The sequence below is a fragment of the Schistocerca gregaria genome, chromosome 2, assembly GCF_023897955.1.
Source record: "Schistocerca gregaria isolate iqSchGreg1 chromosome 2, iqSchGreg1.2, whole genome shotgun sequence".
Taxonomy (NCBI): domain Eukaryota; kingdom Metazoa; phylum Arthropoda; class Insecta; order Orthoptera; family Acrididae; genus Schistocerca; species Schistocerca gregaria.
Window position 1 is genome coordinate 300,692,582 of NC_064921.1, and position 25,867 is coordinate 300,718,448.

Below are 25,867 nucleotides of genomic sequence, written 5' to 3' on the forward strand. Positions count from 1 at the left end.
ACATTTCCACAGAAATCTATGGGTCTAGTGCCACTGTTTTGTATAGACAAGAGCAAAGGGGGAGGGAAGGAGGAGAAGGGGTAGACATACTTTCAAAATACATCAAATTATATCTTATTATAAAGGCAACACAAAGCACTGATTTTGAAAATAGAAAGAGACTATTACACGTCAGTAAACCTGAAGTGATAATGTCTCAAAATCGTGGAAGTCATTTAATGAAAGATCAGGAATAAAACACATTTAATATCTGCTTATCATACAATCACTAACCCTGTGAAGAGGTACATGAAAGAAATTGGTAGGCTGTCCAGACTTACTACAGTCCCAAACACCCATCTTGAATTGAACACTTAGCCAGTTTCGAAGATGTGATGAACAGTTTACAACATTCATCCACAGATTTTTCACTACATTAAATACTATCTTATGAATAAGCAGCTTATCTTATCAATGAACTCATTGAATTTTCAGAGTGTAACCCCTCTTCAGTACAGGAAAGAGAATATACTGTAAAAGAATGCATCAAAAAACAAGGTGACAAATGAAGAAAGACACAATGCTAGGATTAAAGTGACATAGTTGAAAGTAAGAGACATGGTTTTTGTTAAGAAAAGAAATAAAGAGAGATCTAAACTGATGACAGTCGAGTTCACACTCACATAGTTTACATAGGTCCATTTTAGATACTAGAAAATCCACAACCCAATGCATACAGGTTAACTTATCGGAAATCTAGAAAGTTGCTTGGATTAAGGAATGTTACTGAACTGAAACCATATATTCAGAGTGATTAAAGAGTTGTTTAATACATAAACTTAGGCTGCCGATTTTACTATCCATCTAAAGAAAAGTTTTCAATATTTGAGACAATTTATTAAAATCTCATTAATATCTGCTTGTTTGTACAACTGTGTTAGTAGAGTCCCACTCATAATGTTTGTATGTGAAATTCTAGAGGGGCAGTGAGAGGTAATTTAACCTAATGCATATTATGAACTTTCCAGTACCAACTGGTATCACTAATTTCATTTACAATACTACCTCATATAAACTGTGTAAAACATTTTATGTGATCAGAATAATTTTGAAGTTATTTAACATAAAAACCATGTAAATCTTTATCAAACAAATTTTGTTAAATTTACACAAACAATATGTTTCTGCTTATTTAAATAATGTCTTTGCCAGTGATGTAAATGATTTAAACTCTGGCCTACAAATGTAATTGTTGAGCTCTCTCTCAGCACTTGTAGAAAGGATTTTTATGATGATGTTCCTTGAAATGGTCAGACAAGTCTCTTTGCAAATGTAATGAACAGTTAGAATTTTGTAGCTCACGTGAGCATATGTGTATTATTAACATGGAAGTTGACTGTTATTTGAACTAGTTGTCTGAGAACTCAATAGTGTCACACCCCAAAGAAGAAGAAAATGAAACCAGCGTAAAAACTAGCTAAGTACAAAATTCACAATTTATCAAAGTGGGCATACATTTCAATTTCACTCAAAAGTGATGAACTTCCATTCAGTGGAGATGTCATAACAGTTTGATATTCATTATTGAAAGGTACACACTGCAGATTACATCTATGGGGAATTCAAATAAACATAATAAAACCAAGTTATTCACAGTACATCAATTTCATCAGAGGACTACATAATTTCAGCCATTGCAACTGTTAATACTTCAAGTTCAGAGACATAATATTACACATTTGTGTAACACAGTCCAAAGTTTTCGTGCAGATCACACATTGCCCCAACACTCAATGCACGAAAGTATAGCAGGTCACGATAAGTTAGAGAATATGGAAACTCACCAACAGTGAAATTCACATGAGTAGAAATGAGAACAAAAGAATGATTGTCTAGGGATGTCAAAATGTCTGACAAAGAGAGTTGCAGGTATTAGATGATCAGTAGTATGTTCCCTTAAATAGTGTATAAGAAACTAATGCCTAGCTTCATTTTGGTAATCTCATACATTTCATCTGCCCCCCCCCCCCCCCCCCGCCTCATCCACCCATCTTGAATATGTGCAAAACTTAAATTGTTGATGCTCTAATCTTCAGTTCCAACACTGGTTTGATGCAGCTCTCCCCACTACACTACCTACACCCCTCCGAAACTGCTTACTCATCCCTTGGTCTTCCCCTACAATTTTTACTTCCCACACTTCCACTCATTGTCAAACTGATGATTCCTTGATGCCTCAGGATGTGGCCTATCAACCACTCCCTTCTTTTTGTCAATCTGTGTTATATATTTTGGAAGCAAAGTTGCCACTCACCATATAGCAGAGATGCTGAGTACAGACATGCACAACAAAAAGACTGTCAGAAATAGGGCTTTCGGCCAGAACCCTGTCCGACTCCAATCTTAACCATTGCACTTTCACACCTTTCGACTCTTTATCACTGCAGTCTAGTTTCTGTACAAAGCTTTATTTACTTGTGACAGTCTCTATTTATTTGTGACTGTTCTTTTGTTGTGCCTATCTGTGACCCAGCATCTCCAATATATGGTGAGTGGCAAATTTCCTTTTCATAATTATTGTTACATTCTATCCTGGGTTTTCCATTGTGCTATATTTTTCTTTTTTCCCCCATTTTGACTCAGTACCTCCTTATTAGTTATTTGATGTATCCAATGGATCATCATGTTTCTTGCCTGAACTCCTTATTGTCAATGTTTCACATCCATACAAGGCTACACTCCAGACAAACACCTTCAAAAAATACTTCTGAACACAAACTGGAATTAGGTGTTAACAAATTCCTCTTTTTCAAAAATGTTTTTCCTGCTGGTGCCAATCTGCATCTTAGATATTGGCAATCACAATTACTTTGCTTTGCAAATGGCAAAACTTACCTGCTACTTTTAGTGTCTCATTTTCTAATTTAATTCCTTCAACATTACCGGATTTAATTTGACTAAATTCATTTTCTCTTGTTATACTCTTGCTGCAGTTCACTGAATAACCTATTTCCAAAACACTGTCCATCCCTTTCAACTGCTCTTACAAGTCCTTTGCTGTCTCTGACAGAATTACAAAGTCCTCAGGAAACCTCATAGTTTTCATTTCTTACCCCTAAACTTTTATTCCCTTTCCAAAATACACCTTGGTTGATTTTACAGGTTGCTCAATGTACAGACTGAATAAGTGGAGACAGGCTACAACCCTGTCCGACTCCAATCTTAACCCTTCGAATCTTATCACTGCAGTCTAGTTTCTGTACGAAGTATAAATAATATTTTATCCATGCTACCTCCAGACTTTCAAAGAGTGTATCCCAGTAAACACATCTTTAATTTATATTTAGGAAAAGTCATTGGTTCAGAATGCCTCGCATATTCCAGCATTTCTCCAAAATCCGGACTGATCTTCTGTGAGCTTGGTTTTTCTCAGCTCTGCATTCATTCTGTGAATAACCCAAGTCAGTTTTTTGCCAGCATGACATATTAAACTGGTAGTTCAATAATATTCACATCCGTCAGTACCTGTCTTCTTTGGTACTTAAATAATTACATCTTTTTGAAATCTGAAGATATTTTGCTGTCTTACGTTTGCACACCAGATGGAACAGTTTTGCATGGCTGACTCTTCCTAGGATTTCAATAATTCTGAGGGACTGCTGTCTATTCTAGTTGCCTTGTTTTGACTTAGGTCATTAAGTGCTCTGCCACATTCTTCTCATAGTATACTATCTCTCCCCTCATCTTCTGCTTTCTCTTCCCTCACCACAATATTGCCTTCAAGTTAATTTCCCTTGTATGGTCCTTCTATACATCCATTTCACCTTTCAGCTTGGCCTTCTCTGCTTAGTTCTGGATTGCAAGCTGAGCTCTTGACATTCATGGTATAATGACCCACATAGATCACACCCGAGATCCGGGTGCTAGAACGTAAGGTGTGCCATGTAAGTCGGCAGATGTAGCCAGAAGTTTGACAGGCTTCAGAGGCTGCCACTTGTTGATGCATGTACAGCCTCTTGTGTGTGCTCTCTACTGGCTTGCTGACAGCTTTCAGAGATTTGCCTGGCCAGCTCCAACTGAGTTACATTTTTACCTCTGCATGTGTGTTATTGCACAGTTACTGTGAGATATTCCATAACTAGTATACTCATTATAAGTTGTTTTCTAGATTAAATAAAGTTGTGCCAGTCATTGTGTGATGTTCTCTTGTAGGATTAGAATACACACAGCTAATTCTTTTTTTCTTCAAAGATCTATACAATTTCCCTTAAACTATGAACTATAAATTTTTAGTATACATCAATGCAAGTTTTTTTCCATATTATTATTTTTAATTAATGTTCCACCACAAACGAAAATTAGAGCTACTGTTTAAACCAGTAACATAACGCTCCCTTTGTAATATGACTCACTGTCAGATTTGTTGGAGAATTAATAACCACAAAAAGTTGGAGGAATGGTACACACTATATAGTTTCAACAAAAGTGATGCAACTGATGACCAACGAAATGCAGATAAGTTTCCTTTTTGAGATTCTTGTTGAACATATCATTAACAATGATGTCATTGGTGACAAGGAAAGGAAAGGAATGAATCTTAACATAACCATCATAGCAGGACACCTACAATTATAAAGATGTACTCTACTCGTAAGCCCACAACGAAAGATGAAAGATTTGTTCATAAGCACACAATGATAGACTATAACGTAATATACCATCATCTAAATGTGGTAAGGCAGTAAGGGCAAAACTTACATATTCCTACCTCGAGCAGGTTGTTAAACAAATAACATTACTTGCTGCTTCTAGATACATTTCTAAAACTAGGCAACACAAATAGACACACTGTTAGTGAACATAAGCAATGCTTTATGCTAAAATCAGTACCACTAGTTTTTGTATATTGAATGCAACTAAGAATGTTTTCACAGTTTGAGTCAGTTGCAAAACACTAATAATAAATCTGCTGCATATCTCCTAAACATTAGCACTGTTTACACCTTGTTTCATAGACTCATGGTATCAAGTTTCACCAAGATCAAATCTCAGAGGTCATAAATTAAATTTTAGATGACTGTGGTACTGGAAAGAGCTTTCAAAGAGGATTTCAGTGAAATAGCATTCGGAACTTGATCAAACAGTAATAAGATAACAGCACCACAAACAGTTGTCAGGTGATCATCAGAAGCAGTCCCACAAATAAATCAACTCTACTGTACTAAATTTAAACAAATATATAACCCACATACAATTTGTGCATTTATTTCATCTAAATTTATCACAGCACAGGACTCTGCACGCTGCATTTATTTCATTTGATCACAGCACAGGACTGTGATATGCAGTATCTCTCACATGTGTGTGTGTCTTTGGTGCTTCCTTGTAGACCCCCCCCCCCCCCCCCACACACACACACAGTCCAGAGGAATTTCTAGTGAACATGCAGGCAATATTGTTTATTCTACTCAACCATCAATCAGTGACCACATTTTCTGTTCAGATGGTCTCTGGGATGTTTTCAAATAACTGCAGCATTGACTCTGTCAGAAATTGTAGATACTTGCAGTCCCACCAATGAAACAGGGACTAATGATGCAATTTCTGAAAAGCCCATACCACACTTTGACAGACCAAGGTGGCTGTTTATACACCACTCTCAGCCAGCATGGATTTTCAGCTGACCATTTGTGCACAGTGTGAATATTCATTTTTCCATGGTTTTTGTTAACAATGCTTTACCTATCTAAAAAATCTTGCATAGAAACACTGCACCACTTTTCAGTTTTTGTAGACACCAACTCTGAAATTCATTGCCACAAAACTGCTGACAGAGTGAAACATGGGGAGGATAAATGCACTAGAAAGTAGTATAACACTCCTTTGGCTGATCGTATTTGCACATTCAGCATGCCTTGTAGTGGCATGTGGATTGTAGATTCCTACTAGTTAACTGTTAGCTCCATTTCCCTCACCAGTCACTGTTCTTTTTCTTTGATTCATTTTATTCTTCACATTTGTAGTTTCCTCAAACTTTTTACTTACTTTTTTATTTTTATAATGATTGCAAAGACAGATCCTAAGGATTTGTTTTGATACGAATATCCTTCAGCAAACAACACAGCTGTTCAACAAGTTTGGCAATATTTGACTTACACAAAAACCATATCCACTTTTCTGACTGTTGCATACATTGTGAAAAACTGAATAGCTTCACAAGCAAGTTGTCTGATCATTACTACAGCAGAGTACAGACTGATGGGCTTTATGCACATAGGGAAACAGCAATTTTATTCATGAACCACAATGTGGACTTCAGCAGATAAAGTGATGTGCACAACATTCTGGAATAATATGAGTGTTCCACACCTGGGTTACCTCAGACCTACAAATCATCAATTTAACTGCTACCGCACAGCCGGCAGTTTCAGTTGCCACAATTCGACCAGAGAGCATGACCACCTTTCACTTGGGACACACCAATGCTACCCACAGACACTGCAGTACACTGTGAAATTATGTTGGGCTGCTATATCCTGAGCACTCTGAGCACCAAGTTTTCTGACCTCAGTCGACTTTGCAAGAACAAAGGTGGTATCATCTTTCTTAAAACAAAAGTCATCAGCCATTGGCGAAATGTGTAGAAACTGCCATTCTGATAACAAAGTAGTTATAACACTCAGAAGGAACATTTTCTTTTAGATCAGAGAGTTGCGGCAACAATGCTGCTACTGTATGAAGTATTTGTGTTGTCCTTCTGTCCATAGCAGCTTCCATAAAATGAAAAAGGAGATACTGTTGCTAGCACAAAGTGTCCATAAATTCACACTTTTTATGATATTATTAGAAAGAAAATACATGCAACAAAATTTTAGAAGGTATATTAGATGTTCCTAAAGTTTTTCATACCTGAATTCCAATGGGTAATCCACCTTTGCTAAGACCAAGTGGACAATGTGTAGCAGGAAATCCCAGCATGTTTATTATTCCAGTGTAAGCAAAATTGAAAGGTTTGACGAGAGGTTCTAAGTGGTAGGGTGCTGGAGTAGGATGTGTTGGATAAAAAAGTACTCCATTGTTTCCCAGCATATCCTGAAAAATGTGAATTTGTATAGTTAGAAAAGACAATTAAGTTCTGTATGATGTAGTGAAAGTTATTTAGCACATTTCCTCTTACCTGGAACTCTTGGTGTAACTGATCACACAAATCACACAAATGTACATATTCTGGGGTACCCGGCTGCACCCCAAGTTTTTCAGTTAGGGCTGTTGCTAAAGCAATAAATGTGTGGTTAGAGAATCCAAGAAACCATTTAACTAACTCCCACCATAAAGTTATAGAACCCTGCAAAGAGAAATTTATAGACAAATTTGAAGTTCCTACCACTTAAAATGAACTCAAACAGTAATACAAATTAACACCATTACAGAGTCGGTTATTCTAACTCTATCCACGAGTATTGGAAAACTGTTCGTTTACCGGACACACAGTTTTTGATATAAGTGGTCACAGAACATAAAGCCAAATAAATTGCTCAGCACAGTAAAGAGAGTGGGTCTAGTACAACACATGTACAATTCTACAGTCAGTTTACCAGAGGTACAGCTTTTGATATAAGTTGTCACAGAATCGAGTGCCAACTAATATTGCTCAGCACAGTAAAGATGAGTGGATCTGATACAATAAATGTACAATTCTACACATGTCATATAAAAGAACTTACTCCCTACTAGCAAAGGTTTATCATAGATTGCTAGGGCAACAAAATATTCCAAGCAGCCTGTGACAGGATCGGAGTAGGTGGTCTGGGCAGCTGGATTGGCAGGTTGGCCCGCCACAGGAATATGATCCCTGTCATCTGGAGTTGAAAGTGGGAGTGGACCACGATGTGTAGGATCAGTGGAAAACAGACCACCACATTATGGGCTGGGGAGAGGGGGGGGGGGGGAGGTGGCAGGATCTAGGGTATGATGTCCCTCATTTCAGGACAGAATGAAAGATAAACAAAGTTTTGATGAAGGATATGATTTAGTTGTTCCAGTCCAAGGTGATACAGGACGATTCCCGTGTGAGTGAGTGTGTGTGTGTGTGTGTGTGTGTGTGGGGGGGGGGGGGGGGGGGATATTGCATGGAAAATCTGTTTGTGGACTAGGTTTGAGGTGTACTGGCTGACTGTGGAGGCCTTCGTAAAGCCTTCAGCATATTGAGCAAGGGAGCTCTGTTCACTGCAGATGTCATCCACAGATGGCTACACTGTATGGGAAGAATTTATTGCCGTGGGAAGGATGGAAGATTTCAAAAATGCAGGTGCTGTTGGTGCTCAGTGGAGTTAATGTGGACAGATATATGGATGGGGCCATCAGAGAGGAGGAGGTCAACATTGAGGAAGGTGCGAAGAGGAGGACCAGATGAAGCAGATGGGAGAAAAGATGTTGAGGTTGTTGAAATAATATAGATAGGGTGTCCAGGTCATGAAAAAATCATCAATGAAACTGAACCAGACAAGGGATGGGGAGTTTTGGGAGGTTAGGAAAGCTTCCTTTAGAAAGCCAATAAATAGCTTGGCATAGGAAGGTGTGACGCGGGTGCTCACAGCTTCATCACTGATTTGTTTGTGTACCTTCCCTTCTAAGGCAAAGTAACTGTAGGTCACGGTAAGGTACTCAGTTGCACAAGGAATGAGGTGGTGGGTTTGGAGTCTGAAGGATGCAGGGCAGGTAGTATTCGATAGTATCACGGTCATGGGCATGAAGATGTTGGTGTATAGGGAAGTGGCATTAACTGTAACTAGTAGGGATCCAGGAGATAGAGAGATCAGGATGGTGAAAAGTTAGTGAAGGAAGTGATTAGTATCTTCAGTGAGCAAGGCTAGGTTTAAGGCAGTTGGCAGGAAGTGACTGTCAACAAGAGCGGAAATTCTATCAGTGGTAGCACAACAGCCAGCTATGATGGGGCATCCAGGACGCCTGGGTTTGTAGATTTTAGGGAGCATGTAGAAGGTGGGTGTGCAACATGTTGTTGGGGTTAGGAGGGAGATGGACTCAGGGGAGAGGTTCTGGGAAGTGCCTATGGATTTCAGTGGGGATTGGAGGTTATGATGGATTTCTGAGATGAGACCACTAAGGCAAAGCTTGTAGGTGGAAGAGGCAAACAGTTGACAGAAGCCTTCCATCAGGTAGTCTCTGTGATTCATCATGAAAATGGTGAAGACCTTGTGTGCAGGCAAGACGATTAGATCAAGACCTGTTTTGTGGTTGTGTGTGTCTGTCCTTCCTTCTGCTGAAAGGTTAGTGTTATCAGGAAAGGATCTAGTGAAGGTGATGATGCCTTGGAGGTAAGGAATTCCTGGAAGGTGACCAGGGAGTGGTTAGGTGGGAGGGTTATGGCTGGATGGTGGTATAAAACGGGACTGAGGATTTTGGTGGCAAGATTAACAACAGGGTTCTGGGTTTTGGGGGTTGTTGGGAGGGAGTTTTGGAGGATTTAGTAACTTTCCGGCAGAAGAATGACAGCCATACACAACTAGAAAACAGATCTTCTCCTAATCATTCTCCCCACTGTCATGATGAGTCGCAGTAACTACCTGACAAAAGACCTCCACCAACTGCCTGATTCCGCCACCTACAAGCTTCATCAGAGCAATTTCATCCAAGAAGTCCAACATAACCTCCCTACTGATCTACATAGGCACTTCCCAGAACCTCCTTCCTGAGACCATCTCCTCCCTCACCCCAACAATATCCCACACACTCACCTCCTACATGCTCCCTAAAATCCAAAAACCCAACATCTTGGACGCTCCATTACCCTAAAACTAGCTTCGCACATCGAAGACACTAACTACTTACTTCACTAACTTTCTACCATAATCCCTCCACTTCCTGTATTCCCAATGATCACTGCTGATGTCACTTCCCTAAACACCGATATCCCTAATGCCCATGGCCTTGCTGCTATTGAACATTACATCCTTCAGAGTCCAAACCTTCCACCTCGTTACTTACACCTTACCAACTATATCCTGACCCACAACTACTACTCCTTTGAATGTAGAAAAGCAAATCTGTGGTGCAACCATGAGCACCCACATGGCACCTTCCAATGCCTATTTGTCTATGGGTCATCTAGTGGAAACCTTGATAACCTTCCAAAACTCCCACTCCCTTATCTGCTTCAGGTTCACTGACGATGTCTTCATGATCTGGAGTTTGAGATAAGATGCCCTACCCAAATTTCTTCTCAACCTCAACACTTTCTGTCCCATCCACTTCACCTGGCCCTTCTCTGCCCAAAGGGCCAACTTCCTTGACAAAGACCTCCACCTCTCAGATGGCTTCATCCCTACCTCCATCCACATTAAACCCAGTAATCACCTAGCACCTGCATTTTGGCACTAAAAAATCTCTCCCAAAGAACCTAGCCACCTGTGGAAAACGTACCTGCAGAGAGAGGAAATACCTTGTCAAGTACGCGAACGGTCTCATGGATGCCTTCACATACAGGCAATACCACCCAAACTTAGCTCACAAAAGACTTCCTGTGTCATATCCTCAAATGCCACCAGGATAACCTACAAAGGACTGCTCTGCTCATCACCCTATATCACGCTGGACTAAAACAACTGAATCATACATTTCACCAAAAGATCCTTCTCATTCCTCGTAAGGTGGTGATCCATTGCCCAACCAACACAACATCCTGGTTCATCCCTGTACCATTCCCACTCCCAACCCCAGGATACAGGGATCATATCCTGTGGTAGAGTAAGGTGTAAGACCTGCCCCGCCCAGACAACCAGCATCTCCTCCTCCTCCCGTCCTGTCACAGTCTTATATCCTACCCTTATCAGAGGCCAGACCACCTGTGGAAGAAGCCAAATCATATACCAACTCTGCTGAAAATACTGCACATCATTTTATGTCGACAACTACCACCCAACTGTTAACCAGGATGAACAGTGACCGTCAAATTGTTGCCAAGATCAGAGTTGCCCACCCGCTTAGGACTTGAGACAGGGCAAGAGAATCTCTGTAAAACAAAACTGGGATTCTACACTGACTTGCTGAATTTCACGTTATCAACTCTTTCGGTTGCATCTCAAAGTCTTGATGCCTATTTCTATGTCTTCCATATGGGAGCCTGTGCAATAGTCAAATGACGATATGTCTGTACGAGTCTTATGCTTGAATTATTCTTTAAATGCGAAATTAAAAGTTTCAGCTTTCCTTTCGCTGTCTTCTACTGCCACGCCACACTGGTAGACAACTGATTAAATACAAAATCTCTGCTTGCTTCCTGAGCATTTTATTTTTTTTAAATTTTGTTATTAAACAATGGTGGGTCCTTCCTGTCTTGAATCCCCTTACTTGGCACATTTTTCTCTACAGCATGATTTTAAATCAGTTTAAACTTTACCCATAATTCCTCTAAGTCCGTCATTCTGGAACTAAATTATGTCCACTCATTTCTACGCAAAATATCAAAAAATTATTATCTGCCCTTTCAGCATAAAAACTCTCCTAGACTTCTTGATGGTTTTATTAACTTGGCACTGTGATATCATAATGAACGTTAATCCCTGTCTCTATACTGATACTGTCAATAACCTCTTTGTAGTTTTTAACTGCATGTGGGTTGTAGAGTTAGTTGGTCAAGTCAGTTTTAGGAAGATATGTTCTGAATTACTTCACAAGATTGTCCATACCATCTGCATTGAACCTATAGATATTTCAGTTTCTACTCGGTATGCTGAAGTCACTTCAGAGTAATGTTGCATCATTGGCATGCTTTCACGCTACTGGGTGTACACTTTCTTTGAGTGATTGTACAACTGTTACGTGAAATAGGGCAGCTGGTACAAACATTCGATGATTAACTTCAGTTCACTTAGGCCAATTACTCATGTCCAGATAACTTTGCAGTCAAGACTCAATTACAAACTGGATGGATCATTGGTGGTGACATTAGCCACAATTTGAAGATGACTGCACATAGCATCCATGATAGCCGCTACCTGGATGAGGCCTCCTGGCAGACATACTGAGCAAACATTAGATTTCTTTCCAGCCCAGGACCGCTTCTTTCCCTGATGTGCCCAATACTGGAGCTCTTGGTAACTAGCAAACACTGGGGTGAAAGCGTGGGGTCAGACAGACAGTGCCCCCATTAGCTCCCCACCTGTGACACAAACAGGTTAATTGGAGGTGGCATATTCCTGAGAGTACAAAAGGAATGAACTGCATTTTTACAAAATTTGAAGCTGGCCCACTTGTGCCAAACCAGTCAGTAACTTTCACATAAACATCATTTACTATTTTCTCTGTTCATGCTTCTTTGCTTGGCTTCATAATAATGGTTGTACAATAAAGAACGGCACTGTGCTATTGTTCGAATCGTGAGACTTGAATTGTAATTCCTCGCCACAAAGATTAGTGGCATCCCTCAAAGAGCCTAGGGTGACTTCCTGAATCCTGTCTCATAAATAAAAACTAAACCAAGCATGTGCTGAACTGTGTATTCCACAAAAACTTAACTTTTCTAACCGAGTATAATGACTGACATACGTCAATAAGCCAAAGAATGGTGATATTTTGCCCTATAAATATTTTATTGTGTGTTCAATAACTGTGTAGAGAGCTGCCTCAGTAGAACGACCTTACAAAATCCAAACTGTGATTCGCTAATTATCTCATTATTACATGTGTGGGTGACAGCTGCTGAGTACATTACCTTACAAACATTTTTTGAAAATAATGTATGGAGTGACAGAATTAGGACAGTAGTTACTGATATCTATGGAGTCACCCTGTATGTAGAGAGGCCTACCCATATAATATTTACTATCTTTGTGAATCAGTCAGAATTAATTATGCATCACACAAGTGACTATGAACATTACATATTATAGGGCCACAACTATTTAAAGTCTTATTATTGGCAATATTATCTAATTTTACTTTTCAAAGTCATGACGACCTTTGTTATTTCAGATAGGAATGTGATATGAATTATTATTTCGCTAAATGTACTCTAATACACTTCTTCCGTGTACCATTTACTGCATCTTCTGAACTATTTGCACCAATTTTTTCATCTATTTTTAAAAAGTAATTAATAAAAAGTCTGATATAAATTAACTGTCTTTTGCAATGCCCTTATTCTCTTTAACAGATATAATTTGTTTCCTGTTGCTTCCTTTCTGGTATCTCTATTTTAACAATATTCCACATTGATTTGACTATATTGTTTCATCTGTCAATTGCAGACAGCATGTGTGTACCCCTGAATATTTAAGAAGAAACTTTTCTTAATGTGTTACAGTAATGTTTACAATATGAATGTATTTCTGGACCATTACTAGTTCTGCCTATTCTATGCATGTCTCCCCTTCGTTGTGAAGATACTCCGATACCTGCAGCGAGCAAAAGTTAAATTTAATGGCTTTCCAGTATTGGATTTAATTATTGTTTTATGAAAACTACTTTCAAAAAGGGATAGGGACTTACTATTTTGAAAAATGTTGAATTTAAAACTAGCACTAAGCTAATCGTAAATTTCACTCCAGTCAACATTTTGTTTGACTATCTCAAAAACCATCAGTTGTTTTGTCATTCATCAGACTCAGTCTCACTGTTTCAGTGTTTCTGAACTGTACAATGTGTAATGTGACTAACTGTCCATCGTTATCTGACAAACCATTAGCTCCAGAATACAGCATGAATATCTGTGCCCTCCTCTTGCTCTACGAATGTATTATCTATAAGAGTATTAATATCTTGAGAAACTAAGTGAGACTAATTTGTGACATAATAAATTACAAGTGTCTATCAGCACCTCTAAACCCTATTCCTGTCACAGTCTTCCAAAAATTTACGTTAAAATCACTATAAATTAATAACACCGTCCTTCTGTCTGACAGAACAAAAATTTCACCATCACTCAGTGATGGGAACCAGTACACCATAAGATGCAAGATGTCGGGATCAGCTTTCTAGAACAGGTCTCAACAGAATAGATCTACACTGCGCACAAAATGGCTACACGAGTGCAGGGGCTGTGTGAAAAATCCTGGGCAGTTTTTAAGATTAGAGGTTTACAAAGAAATAAAAAAGGTGAAATACAGAATTAAATTAGACCTAGGAAACATCAGTTTCATAGTTGTAAATAATCATAGCTGTGTTGGGAAAGAACCAGAGATCCAAGCAGACACAGAAAGCGTTGTGGCATAAACTATCATAAATACTGAAAGTTAGTTAAAGCCAGAGATAAGTTCAGGTGAAATTTTTACCAAGGGCTAACGATGTTCAGAGAGGACAGACTAAATGCAGTTAGTGGTGGCATGTTTGATGCTGTGAGAAATAGTTTATCTTGTAGTGAAATTGAAATAGGTAGTTGCTATGAGTAAATACGGGTAGAAATTATACTAAACAACTGGAATAAACTAATAACTGGTTAAACAACACAAAAGGGATGTTACTACTCACCATACTGAGTCACAGGCAGGCACAATGAAGTAGATTGCTAAATCTACTGTGAAGTTTTGAAGATAAGAGAGGAGGTTCTGGAAGAAGTCACGTTCTAAGGGCAGGTTGTGAGTCATGTTTGGCTAACTTAGTCGGTAGAGCATTTTCTTGTGAAACCCAAAGGTCTCAAGTTAAAGTCTGGTCCAGCACACAGTTTTCATCTGTGAGAAGTTTCAACATAATTCAAGCTTACTGAGTGTCACACTAGATGCAAGACAGTATTCAAGACTTTTTAGGAGACAGAATACAATGTTCTTAAACAGATTAAATTATTGCATGTAGAAGTAACTTCGGGCATACCCAAAACGAATGTTACAAGACAGTTACTGTTCATGACAATGATAAATCACGAGCGAAAGCTCAGTGGGCTATTCATGGATGATGCTGTTGTACATACAGTTGCAACACCAGAATATTTTAGCAAAATATGGAAATACATGTTGAGGTTTGACAGTAAAGGAACTGTCAGTTGACCCTAAACATAAATAAATGTAACATATTGCACATAAATTGGTGAATCACCAAAAACTGTAGATCAATCACCAAAAACTGTAACAACTATAATTTATTTAGGAGTATGTATATGGGCAAAACTAATCATTAAAACTAACAGATTTCAGACTGAGATGCACTGGACAAATCTAAAAGAAACGACATTTACTCATGAAAGAGGTTGCTGACAAAACCCGTGGCCAATTCATAAATACTGCTCATCAATCTCCTTACAAAATAAGATTAACAGAGTACATAGAGAAAATCCCAAAGAAGTATGGGACATTTTGTCAAAGGTTCACTTAGTAAACATGAGATCATCTGATTTGCTCATCATACTCCAGTGATAAGATACTACAAGAGTGTTATTGTGCATTACATTGAGGTTAACTGTTAAAATTCTTAGTGTGTACATTCCAAGAAGAGCCAGGAAACTTACTATTTCTCCCCTGCCCATCTTATGACACAGCCATGATAGGAAATCAGAGAAATTTGAGTTCTTGCAGGGGTTTGCTGCCTGTCATATTCTTCCCACACACAATTTGTGAATGGAATATGAAAAGGGGAAGATGAGAAAAGGTAATGTGGTAGTGGGGATTTGCAATGCCAAAACTCCGTCGGCAACACATGAAGATGGCTTATGAAGCACAGATATAGGTGAAATCCACTTCTCCTCAAAAGTGGAAGCAGGGAATTATTTAATGTGATGGCAGGGTTTTAGGCATTTAATATACTTTCAATGGTCAGAATATCAGAGAGTGTACTGAAAATTTGAGAAAAGCAAGAAATAGTTTTCAAGATGCAAACATCCTCCATCAGCCACAGCATAGAAAGGTATGAGGGAAAGTCAATTATTATCTGCAAAGTAGTTATAAAATGTTATTGTAATCAAATAGGAAACTTACAAGAACATCATTTTTCGACATAGTCTTCTTGCATTTCAACGCACTTGGTCGATCGTCGTTCAAGCTTCCTGATTCCCTCATAAAAGAAGGTTCTCAGTTGAGCTGCAAGCCAGGAATGCACCGCATCTTTCACTGCTTTGTCCGAAGCAAATGCCTGTTTGAGTGGACCAAATAAGTGATAGTCAGAAGGGGCAAGATCGGGACTATATGGAGGGTGATCCAGTACTTCAAATTTGACTTTCTGGAGCGTTTCAGCAGTGTAGGCAGCAGTATGTGGACGGGCATTGACATGCAACAACACAGCAATCCTCAGTGTTTGCTTTGAATTGCAGGCTTTAGCCTGGCAATAACCATCTCACTGTAACATACACTGTTATTGCTGTGCCCCTTTACCCATAGTGTTCCAGTACTGAACCTTGTGCGTCCCAAAAGCCGTAAGCATCCATTTTCCTGCGGATGAATGGGTCTTGAACTTTTTCTTGCATGGCAAATTTGTTTCCATTCTATAATCTGCCATTTACTCTCCGGCTTGTAATGATGGATCCATGTTTTGTCACCAGTAATGATCCTGTCTAAGAAGTTGTCCCCTTCATTACCATAGCGATCCAAATGTTTTGTGCAGATGTCCAAGAGCATTTGTTTATGCAACTGTGTGAGTTGTTTTGGGACTCATCTTGCACAAACTTTATGAAACCCAGGTCTGTTGTGGATGATTTCGTAGGCAGAACTGTGACTAATTTGCAGACGATGCGCCACTTTGTCAATAGTTAATAGTCTAAGAGATCATTTCACATGAACGCTCAATGGTTCCTTCATTTGTGGTGGTAAACTGTCGTCTAGCTCCTTCATCATGCGTAACACTTGTACAACCATTTTGACATTTTTCAATCCATTCGGAGACACTCTGTTGTGGCAAAACACTGTTCCTGTACTGTACTGAAAGTCTTCGATGAATTTCGGCCCCTGATACGCCTTCCAACCACAAAAAATGGATCACTGAATGTTGCTCTTCTTTGGAGCAAATAGAAAGCAGAGCAGAAATGATGAGCAGCGCAGCAGTGAAACTAACCTAGAAGCTTGAAAATTGCAAAGATATAACAACAAATAAAAAAAGCATGTGTCATCAATGTAAAATGACAATACTACCAAAATAAACAAAAATACAACTAAATTGTGGGTAATAATTGACTTACCCTCGTACAAGACATTGGGATGAAACTAAATTCTGTCCAGTGCCAAGGAAACTGGTTAAGAACATTGATAACAACGTTAGCTTCCATATTCACAGATAGGTATTTTGTATGGACTCAGCTTGGACTTTTATAGCTTACACGACAGTAGTTTGCAGTATATGTATGATATTTCATTAACACTTATTAACAATAGGGATGTAATTCTCCTCACTGCAAATTCTGGTCTATACTTTTTGCAGTGGCTGTAAGAAGGCACCTGTAACATCTCCGATCCCAAATACCGTCTTCAGAAAGTGGAATACAAAATTCCTACTAAAATCTTCCAAAGTACAATCAACACTGTGATCAAAGAGATTTACAAATTAAGAAGTGATATTCTGAATGATATATGACATTTGCCATGTGTTTGAAGAACTTTCAAATACCTTATAATCATTGATATGATAGGATCATTAACAAATGAGCAACATAGAAAAGCAGCAACACAATTTTGTGACAGCAGTTATCAAGTGATAAATTAAGGTAATACCAAAAAGTACCGAAATTCAGTTCTTTCCATATGACATCCATGCAAATCTACATCTAATGTCCTTAAGAGTTAATGGGAGGCCATAGTCCTGAAGTATGTATTCAATTTAGTGTTAAATAAGTTATGATTAAATTCTGAGTTATTTTTTGAGGTATGAATAGTCTGTTTGCAAAAACAGCCATTATTCAGCAATTTTTTTCAATTTAGTAGTAGACACTGCAAGTGCTACTGACTCGGATGGTCATACCTAACACAATGTATTAACAAAGTCTTAACTATAGTTGTTCCATACTGCACTGAAGTGGATGAAATTAGTATGCATTCTGATTTGAAAAAAAAAAAAAAAAAAAAAAAGCAAGTGAGGATCTTTATTTCCAACTAGCAAGGAAATAATACTAGTGATATTTCCAGATGGAATCATGCTAGATGATCTGACTTATTCTAAGCAGATATGGCAACATATTTTTTCCTTCCACTCCAGTGTGTATCTGTGCACCATCTCCAAAGATCAAAGATGAGTTATTCATTTTCCATTCTAATGCAGACCCGCATTTCTTTAACCTGTCGATCAAGTACAAGTCATAGATATTATCTCACTTGCCAGTTACGAGTCTAGATTCTGAACTGTTTTCAAAGTTGAATGAGTATCCGTTTGGGTGATGTGCTACCTTCCTGACAGAGGCTTCTAGAGTAGTCACCAGATACACCAAGTGATTAAACAAAAAGTCTGCAGATCTTCCAAGACGTTGGATCAAGGTTACTGAGATACAAAGGAAATGGGTTACTGAGATGCAGAGGGAAAAAATAAAGGACTTTATGGAGTAATTTATCCAAAAGCAAAAGAAACTAGCATATTAAGATTACTTTTGAAACAAAAATAAAAATCAACATTAACTAGTAATGACAAACATTCAGTTTTGAGAACATTTTCATAGTTATATGTATACTCATGGGATTTCATTTAGGATCACAAATAAGAAGCTCAATACTCATGCTTGTAGCATTAAAATGATGATTTTACTATCAATACATTAACTTGAGGTGCAGTAACAATCAACAACATGCACTGCAATGACAGCTTTGTCAAAATGATAAGCAGCCCCTATGACGATAACTACTGTAAATTAAACTGATTTAGAAAACTATATTTCCACTTGGTGCAATATCACATATTCTACATTAAGAGAAAGGAAACTAGGATGTCATCTTCCTGTTTAATTATGTGCTTCGTGGCATGACATGTGTGAACGCGCACGCCCACGCCCACGCCCACGCCCACTCGCGCACGCCCACACCCATGCGCGCACGCGCACACACGAGCACACACACACTTGCAAGCATGCACAGCTTGAAAACTTTGAGAGATTATCTGATCCTTGTACTTGCAGTTAAGCAGTAATCTATCATCTTATTGTCTAAACCATAAATTAAGATAAAGAATGGGGATTGATATCAAAAGCACTATATAAAAAATTGTCACAGTTCTGTTAGGTTTCCAGAGAGTACACAATGCAACACAAAAATAAAAGTCTCAATATTTCCATTAACATAATTTTTCAGTATATTGTCAAAATTAGTACACAGTAAACTCGGCCCATTTGACATTCAGATTTAAGTTTTTCATTGCCTCCTGTATCAGTTAAATTTAAGCACCTGTTTTCTTCTCCAGCCTTCTTCTACCTGACTTTGTGCTTCACATCTTATAACCTCATTGTTGATGGAGTGTTAAACCTTTACCTTCCTTCCAATAGCCCTGAAGTCAACAAAAACAGCAGTGTTCAAATGCCAACATATACATAGTATCCTAGCACGTCAACTCTCCGCTTTCTTACTCACCAAGATTAAGATAATTTGTTCAAAGCAAAAATTAAAATCATTGCCTGCATTTCAAAGCAGTCAGAATGTCATATACAAATTCTCAGCAGTTATTATTCCAAAGGTTAAATTAAATACAAGTACTGAGCATGTCAGTCAACCTATTACTTTGGTATATCCTCCATAACAAAATACTTCACCCTAAATCCCTAGTAACTGTTAAATTATACAGAGAAAAATATCATTGCAAGCTGAGCTTAAGAATATTCCAGCACATGAAAGCCAAGTCCACAGGTAAGCAAAAAAATAATACAAATCTGTACATACACTCTGCATTACTTCTGCTATAAACCGTAAATGTCATAAAAAAACCCTTTATTTGTAGCACCTTATCATGTGCTTGTCTCATGTGGAATTGCTACCACAGAGATATTTTGCTGCATACTGTCACTATCAATACCTTTATTATTTCCTGTAAATTAAGAGTGTAATACTAGTCAGTGTCAAGATTGTAGTCAGCGTCAAGATTGTATCTTTTTCTTTTGCTTGATAGGTTTTCTTTTGCTTATGAGCCCTGGATGTGTGTTGACATTTTCATTAAAAAAAGACAGAAAATTTTGGAGAAGAACAGCCTACTCCTGTCTACAAATCATCATTTGTAATATCGTAACATCAATCAGCTAACTAAAAGAAATAAGAAAGCCACATACAATAACATCAAGCTAAGCACACAATCACTGCATGAAAACAGTATCAACATAGTAAGGAGAAAACAGTTACAGCATCACTCTTTATGAAAGAAACAAAAATGTAAACACATTTACTGAGAGGCAAGCTGACACACAGCAAGTTAATTTACCTTTAACGTAAAATCAGCTGATAACAGAGAAAAGGAAAGTGCACAGGTGGTTTTCAAAATAATGGGAAATGAATCAATACAATATGAAAGTGTAAGGTACCCATCTCTGTTCAAGCGGCACCAGCTATGCAGAGTGTGCGTTTGTTCATTATATTGCGACCTTCTAAATATAAGTGTGTCACTTATTCAGCTTTGTGCATTTTTGCAGTATAATCCTTAATTTCTTGTGTGTTTGTATATTTACAAGCAATATGCTCAATTTATGCAATCAAGAATACAGATTTCAACCACCTGCAGGTGGTGATTGGTATCCAGGATGTGTGCCACTTTGGATCAGAAGAGATTCTCTCTGGTTTCCAGTGGCTATCCATAATGGTAAAGACAGTCAGTCTCGCTTGTAAGATGAAAGCAGAGCTCACTATCTGGAGGATTACTGACAGGACCGATTTACACCTTTTGTACAGAGCTGAGTGGAGGGTCTGAATCAGATGATCAAGCAGTTTTGAAACCGAGTACACTGTAAATTCCTTGACTTGGTTTCGTACAATGCAAGATGTCGGGATCACCTTTCTAGAACAGGTCTCAACAGAATAGATCTACACTGCGCACAAAATGGCTACATGAGTGCAGGGGCTGTGTGAAAAATCCTGGGCAGTTTTTAAGATTAGAGGTTTACAAAGAAATAAAAAAAGGTGAAATACAGAATTAAACTAGACCTAGGAAACATCAGTTTTTAATAGTTGTAAATAATCATAGCTGTGTTGGGAAAGAACCAGAGATCCAAGCAGACACAGAAAGCGTTGTGGCATAAACTATCATAAATACTGAAAGTTAGTTAAAGCCAGAGATAAGTTCAGGTGAAATTTTTACCAAGGGCTAACGATGTTCAGAGAGGACAGACTAAATGCAGTTAGTGGTGGCATGTTTGATGCTGTGAGAAATAGTTTATCTTGTAGTGAAATTGAAATAGGTAGTTGCTATGAGTAAATATGGGTAGAAATTATACTAAACAACTGGAATAAACTAATAACTGGTTAAACAACACAAAAGGGATGTTACTACTCACCACACTGAGTCACAGGCTGGCACAATGAAGTAGATTGCTAAACATTTAAGCTTTTGGACAAAAAAAGTGCTCCTCCTAATATAGAAAACACACACATTCACACAAACACTACTCTTAGTCATATGGGTACTGTCACCCAGCACTGGGTTGACTGCAGACTGTAATGGCATCTGATGTGAGCAGCAATTTATTAGGAAGTATAGTGGGGGAGAGGTGGCAGCATGGGGCAGGGAAGAGGAGGAATAGCAGGGGAGGACGGAGGATGATGTGCTGCCTGTAGAAGCATGCAGGGATGTGGTGGGGTCTGAATGGGTTGCTAGGTGCGCAGCAGGGAGGCTGTGCAAGAGGGGAGGGGGCAGGGGAGGGAGAGGGGTAATTGGAGAGGGGCGAGAAAAGAAGTAAATTAGATGTGATGGTGGGATAGAAGGCATTTATACTGCTGGAATGGGAGCAGGGAAGAGCATAGGTAGGTAGATGAAAGTAACCGGCAGAAGATGAGGCCTGAGGAGGTTAAGGGAAAAAAGAATGTGTTCTAGGGAGAGTTCACACCTGCACAATTCAATGAATCCGGATGGTGCAGGCGGTGAAACAGTGATTTATGTGAAGGACATCACGTTGGGCAGCACATTCAGCAACTGGGTGGTCCTGTGTTTTTTGGCCGCAGTCTGGTGGTGACAATTCATGGAAGCAGCCAGCTTGTTAGCTGTCATGCCCACACAAAAAGCGGCACAGTGATTGCAGCTTAGTTTGTAGATCACATGGCTGGTTTCACATGTAGCCCAGCCTTTGATGGAACAGAAGAAGTTTTTGACAGGATTGAAATAGCTGGTAGTGGGAGAATGTATGTATCTAGGCCTGCTGCAGAAATATGAGCTATAAGGCACGGGGTTGGGATCAGGGATGGAGTAGGAATGGACAAGAGATTACATTGGTTTGATGGGCAGCCACTGTAGGAGTGGTGGGGATGATAGTGGAAAGGATATTCCTCATTTCAGTGCATGACATAAGATGGCCAAATTCCTGTTGAATAATGTGATTCAGTTCCTCCAGTCCACCTCTATGTGGTGAGTAGCAATCTATTCTTATCACATTGTTTGTTATTCCATCACAGACTTTCCACTGATTAATAATTACTTCAATTTACTGTCCCCTGTGTTAAATGATATAGTTGCTAAAAGATTAAAGAAAAATTTCAAATAGGACCTAACTCATACAATTATACTTAGTGGAGACTTCAAGCTACCCTCAGTATGCTAGAAAAAAAAAAAAAAAAAAAGAAAAAAAAACCAATTATTCTGAGCAATTAGTTCAAGAGCCCATATGAAGACTAAATAATTGCTATAACATACTAGACTTCTTAGTGACAAACAATGCTGGTAAATAAAGTGTGTTACGTTCCATACTGGAATCAGTAACCACAAGGCCATTGTAGTTAAGATTGAATACTGCAACATCCAAAGCCACCAAAAAGAAAGAAAAAATATATCTATTTAAAGAGGCAGATAAAATTCGGTTGATGCCTTCTTGAAGTGCGGTATCCATTCCTTCCTCACTAACTAGGCTAAGTGTCAACTAAACTGGCTTAAATTTACAGAAATAGTGTTGATGGCAACTGAGAGTTTTATGCCACAAAAATTAATAATAGATGGAACAGATCCCCCATGGCACAGAAAACATGTCTGGATAATGTTAGAGAAACAATGAAAAAAGTATGCCTGGCTACAGTTTATAGATACTCTGAACATAATGCATACTTCAAAGTAAGGTGTGTTACATAGTTTCCACAAAAAATACCTCTGTTTGGAAATCTAGCAGAAAATCAAAAGAGATTCTTGTCATATCTAAAGTATACCAGCAGCAAGACACAGTCAATATCTTCACTGTGTGATACCAATGGAAATTTTACTGATAACAGCACCATTAAAGTGGGTTTCATGGAGTTGAGAAGGAAAAACTTTTTTTTTTAATTTTTTTAATATTGTCAACAGTGCTTGAAAATGTTAAAATTTTTTTTACTTTAAGATCTAATAAAATCAGTGCTTTTTTTATATAGAAGGCTGTAGATTGTAGTGTTATAAAGGTGAAATTACATTGTTTGTATTGGAAGCATTGTTGAAAAAAGTATCGTATCATTTCATAGTATAAACATGCATCGTATGTGGAAGTGCTAACGTTTTTTCAAGGAAAAGTGACAAATGAACAGCTACATCTCTCACAAAGTGAAGTATAACACTAAAACAATGTGTTTTTAAAAACATGGGTTTCATGATAATAGATTTTCAAAGAAAGGCAAAACATTCTGTTCAACATGTAGCATGTGAAGCCCAACTGGCCAGTAGCTAGAGAATCGTCAACTTGTGCTTCGAATATTAAAATAAAACATTGTGAAACAAGTTTTCTGAAAAAGAAAGTGACGTAAATGGTAAGTTTGTTTAGGTTCTGATAGATTTAAACATCCAAACAAGGGTGTTATGTGAAGGTGTGTGTTGTAAAGTATGCGGAGGGCCAGTTAGTTTACATGAAGGCACTGAGGTATCAAATGGACTAGCCAGAAAACTTATCACTGATTGTGCTAGTTGTAAATATACTCATTTATTCTGGAATTCTTTTAAATGCAAAGGTAAGTTTTTGAAGTAAATGATAGACAGTGTTATCGATTGAGACCTATTGGCATGGGACACACTGCAGCAGAAACGAGGTGTGCTGTAATGAATATGTCATATATCCACCTTGTAAAATTGACGAGTATACAGGATTTATTGGAGCTGCTGTGAAACCTATTGCATGTAAGTCAATGAAGCATGCTGGAAAATAAATGATGGTATGACTGCTATATCAGCAGCTTTTGGTGATAGTTGGCAGAAGTGGAGCTACAGTTCTAGGAATTCTGTTGCTTCAGTGTCTACTGTGGATACTGTGAAGATAATAGACTTCCACATTGTAACAGAACATTGATATAAATATAAGCTAAGTAATAAAGGAGGACAAATCTCAAAGAAATTATGAAGGAACAAGTGATGGTATAGAGGCCTCTGCAGCTACTGAAATTTCTAGTCAATCTGTGAATGAAAGGGGTGTCTGTTACACTAAGATCTTAGGTGATGGGGACTCAAAAACACATAACATTTTGGTAGCCATTCAGCCTTACGGTGACAAGGTTATCACAAAACTAGAGTGTGTTGGTCATGTCCAGAAGAGGACAGGCATCAGGTGGAGAAAGTTGAAAAAAGTTTGAGAGACAAGAAACTTTCTAACGGTAAAACCAAAAGAGTCATGGTGACAAGACAAAATTACTGATGAACTACAGCAGTATTATGGGATAGTCATTAGAAATAATACAGTGATTTGTTGAAAATGAAGCAGGCAATATCAGCTACTTCCTTCCACAGACTGTCAAGAGATGAAAAACCAATACACCAACTTCGCCCTACCAGACCAGATTCATGGTTCTATTATCACAAAGCCCATTACTCAAACAGTTCATACATCCATAAACATTCCATCCCAGCAGCAGTCTTGAATGTCATAAAACCTATTTACAGACACCAGGCAAATCCTGATTTCCTGAAGAAGTGTCTTCATGGTCAGACTCAAAATCCAAATGAGTCTTCCAATAATCTCATATGGGCTCATTCACAAAAAAATGTTTTTGTTGGAGTGAAGGCACTGAATTGGGGATTGGGAGGGGAGTCAGTGATGCTGTTATTGCTTTTAATGATGGCAACATTGGTAGGGCGAAAGTGCTACACATACTGAGATTAATTTTGGAGCAAACTACATCAGAGAACTTTAACAGATGGACAAGGTTTGCATCGATAAAGCGGAGTATGCAGCACAATTAGCCACTAAAGAGTCCAGAAAGAAGAAAAGAATAAGAACCTTGAAAAAAGATCAAGAGAATGATACACAGTATGGTGCAGAGTGCTTCTCAGAGAATAAGAATAAAAAATAAAGCATATATTAAGTTTCAGTCTTTTTAAGCTTTAGAAGCTGTTCCTGAAAATTTACATTTCTGCTGCATTTTTCCCTAAATCTCAGAAACCACTTCAAGGTAGAATATCAAATTTTCAAGGTTTAGCAATGCACAAATCCTGAGTCTATTGAACTAAAAGAAAAACATAATATTAAATATAATTAAAATTATTTAGTAGAAAGTACAAAAAATTACACAAAATTTGAAAAATGTAATTAAAAAATCGTATTTCCAAAAGCAGTGGCTGAAATGCAATGATTGTAATTCAGTAAACTCAGAATATAATATGTAATATCCCGTGAAAGTTTTATGTCAGTTGCTTCAGTGGTTTCTGAAATACAAGGCAGACAAATGACAAAATTTAAAATTGTTGAGATAGGGCTTTCCAACTCCTCTTAACAAACATATTTTTCCAAAATTTCCTCACCAAAGAAGATGCAGTAAATGTTCCAGAGTTCAAAACAAAAAGAGCTGCCAACAAGCATAATTTGGAAGTAGATACTGTCAGTGTAGTGAAGCAGCTGAAGACACTT

General features: G+C 38.2%; 1 protein-coding gene across 3 annotated transcripts in view; it reads right to left on the reverse strand.

Annotated features, from left to right (window-relative positions):
- Positions 1-25,867, reverse strand: part of LOC126336917 (fatty-acid amide hydrolase 2) — a 144,395-nt gene that overhangs the window by 15,532 nt on the left and 102,996 nt on the right. For all 3 annotated transcript variants that reach the window (XM_050001056.1, XM_050001059.1, XM_050001058.1), the window contains 2 exons: positions 7,157-7,324; positions 6,889-7,071 (listed from right to left, as the gene is read on the reverse strand). In XM_050001056.1, coding sequence (XP_049857013.1) covers positions 6,889-7,071; positions 7,157-7,324 — 351 coding nt within the window. The remainder of the gene's footprint in view (positions 1-6,888; positions 7,072-7,156; positions 7,325-25,867) is intronic.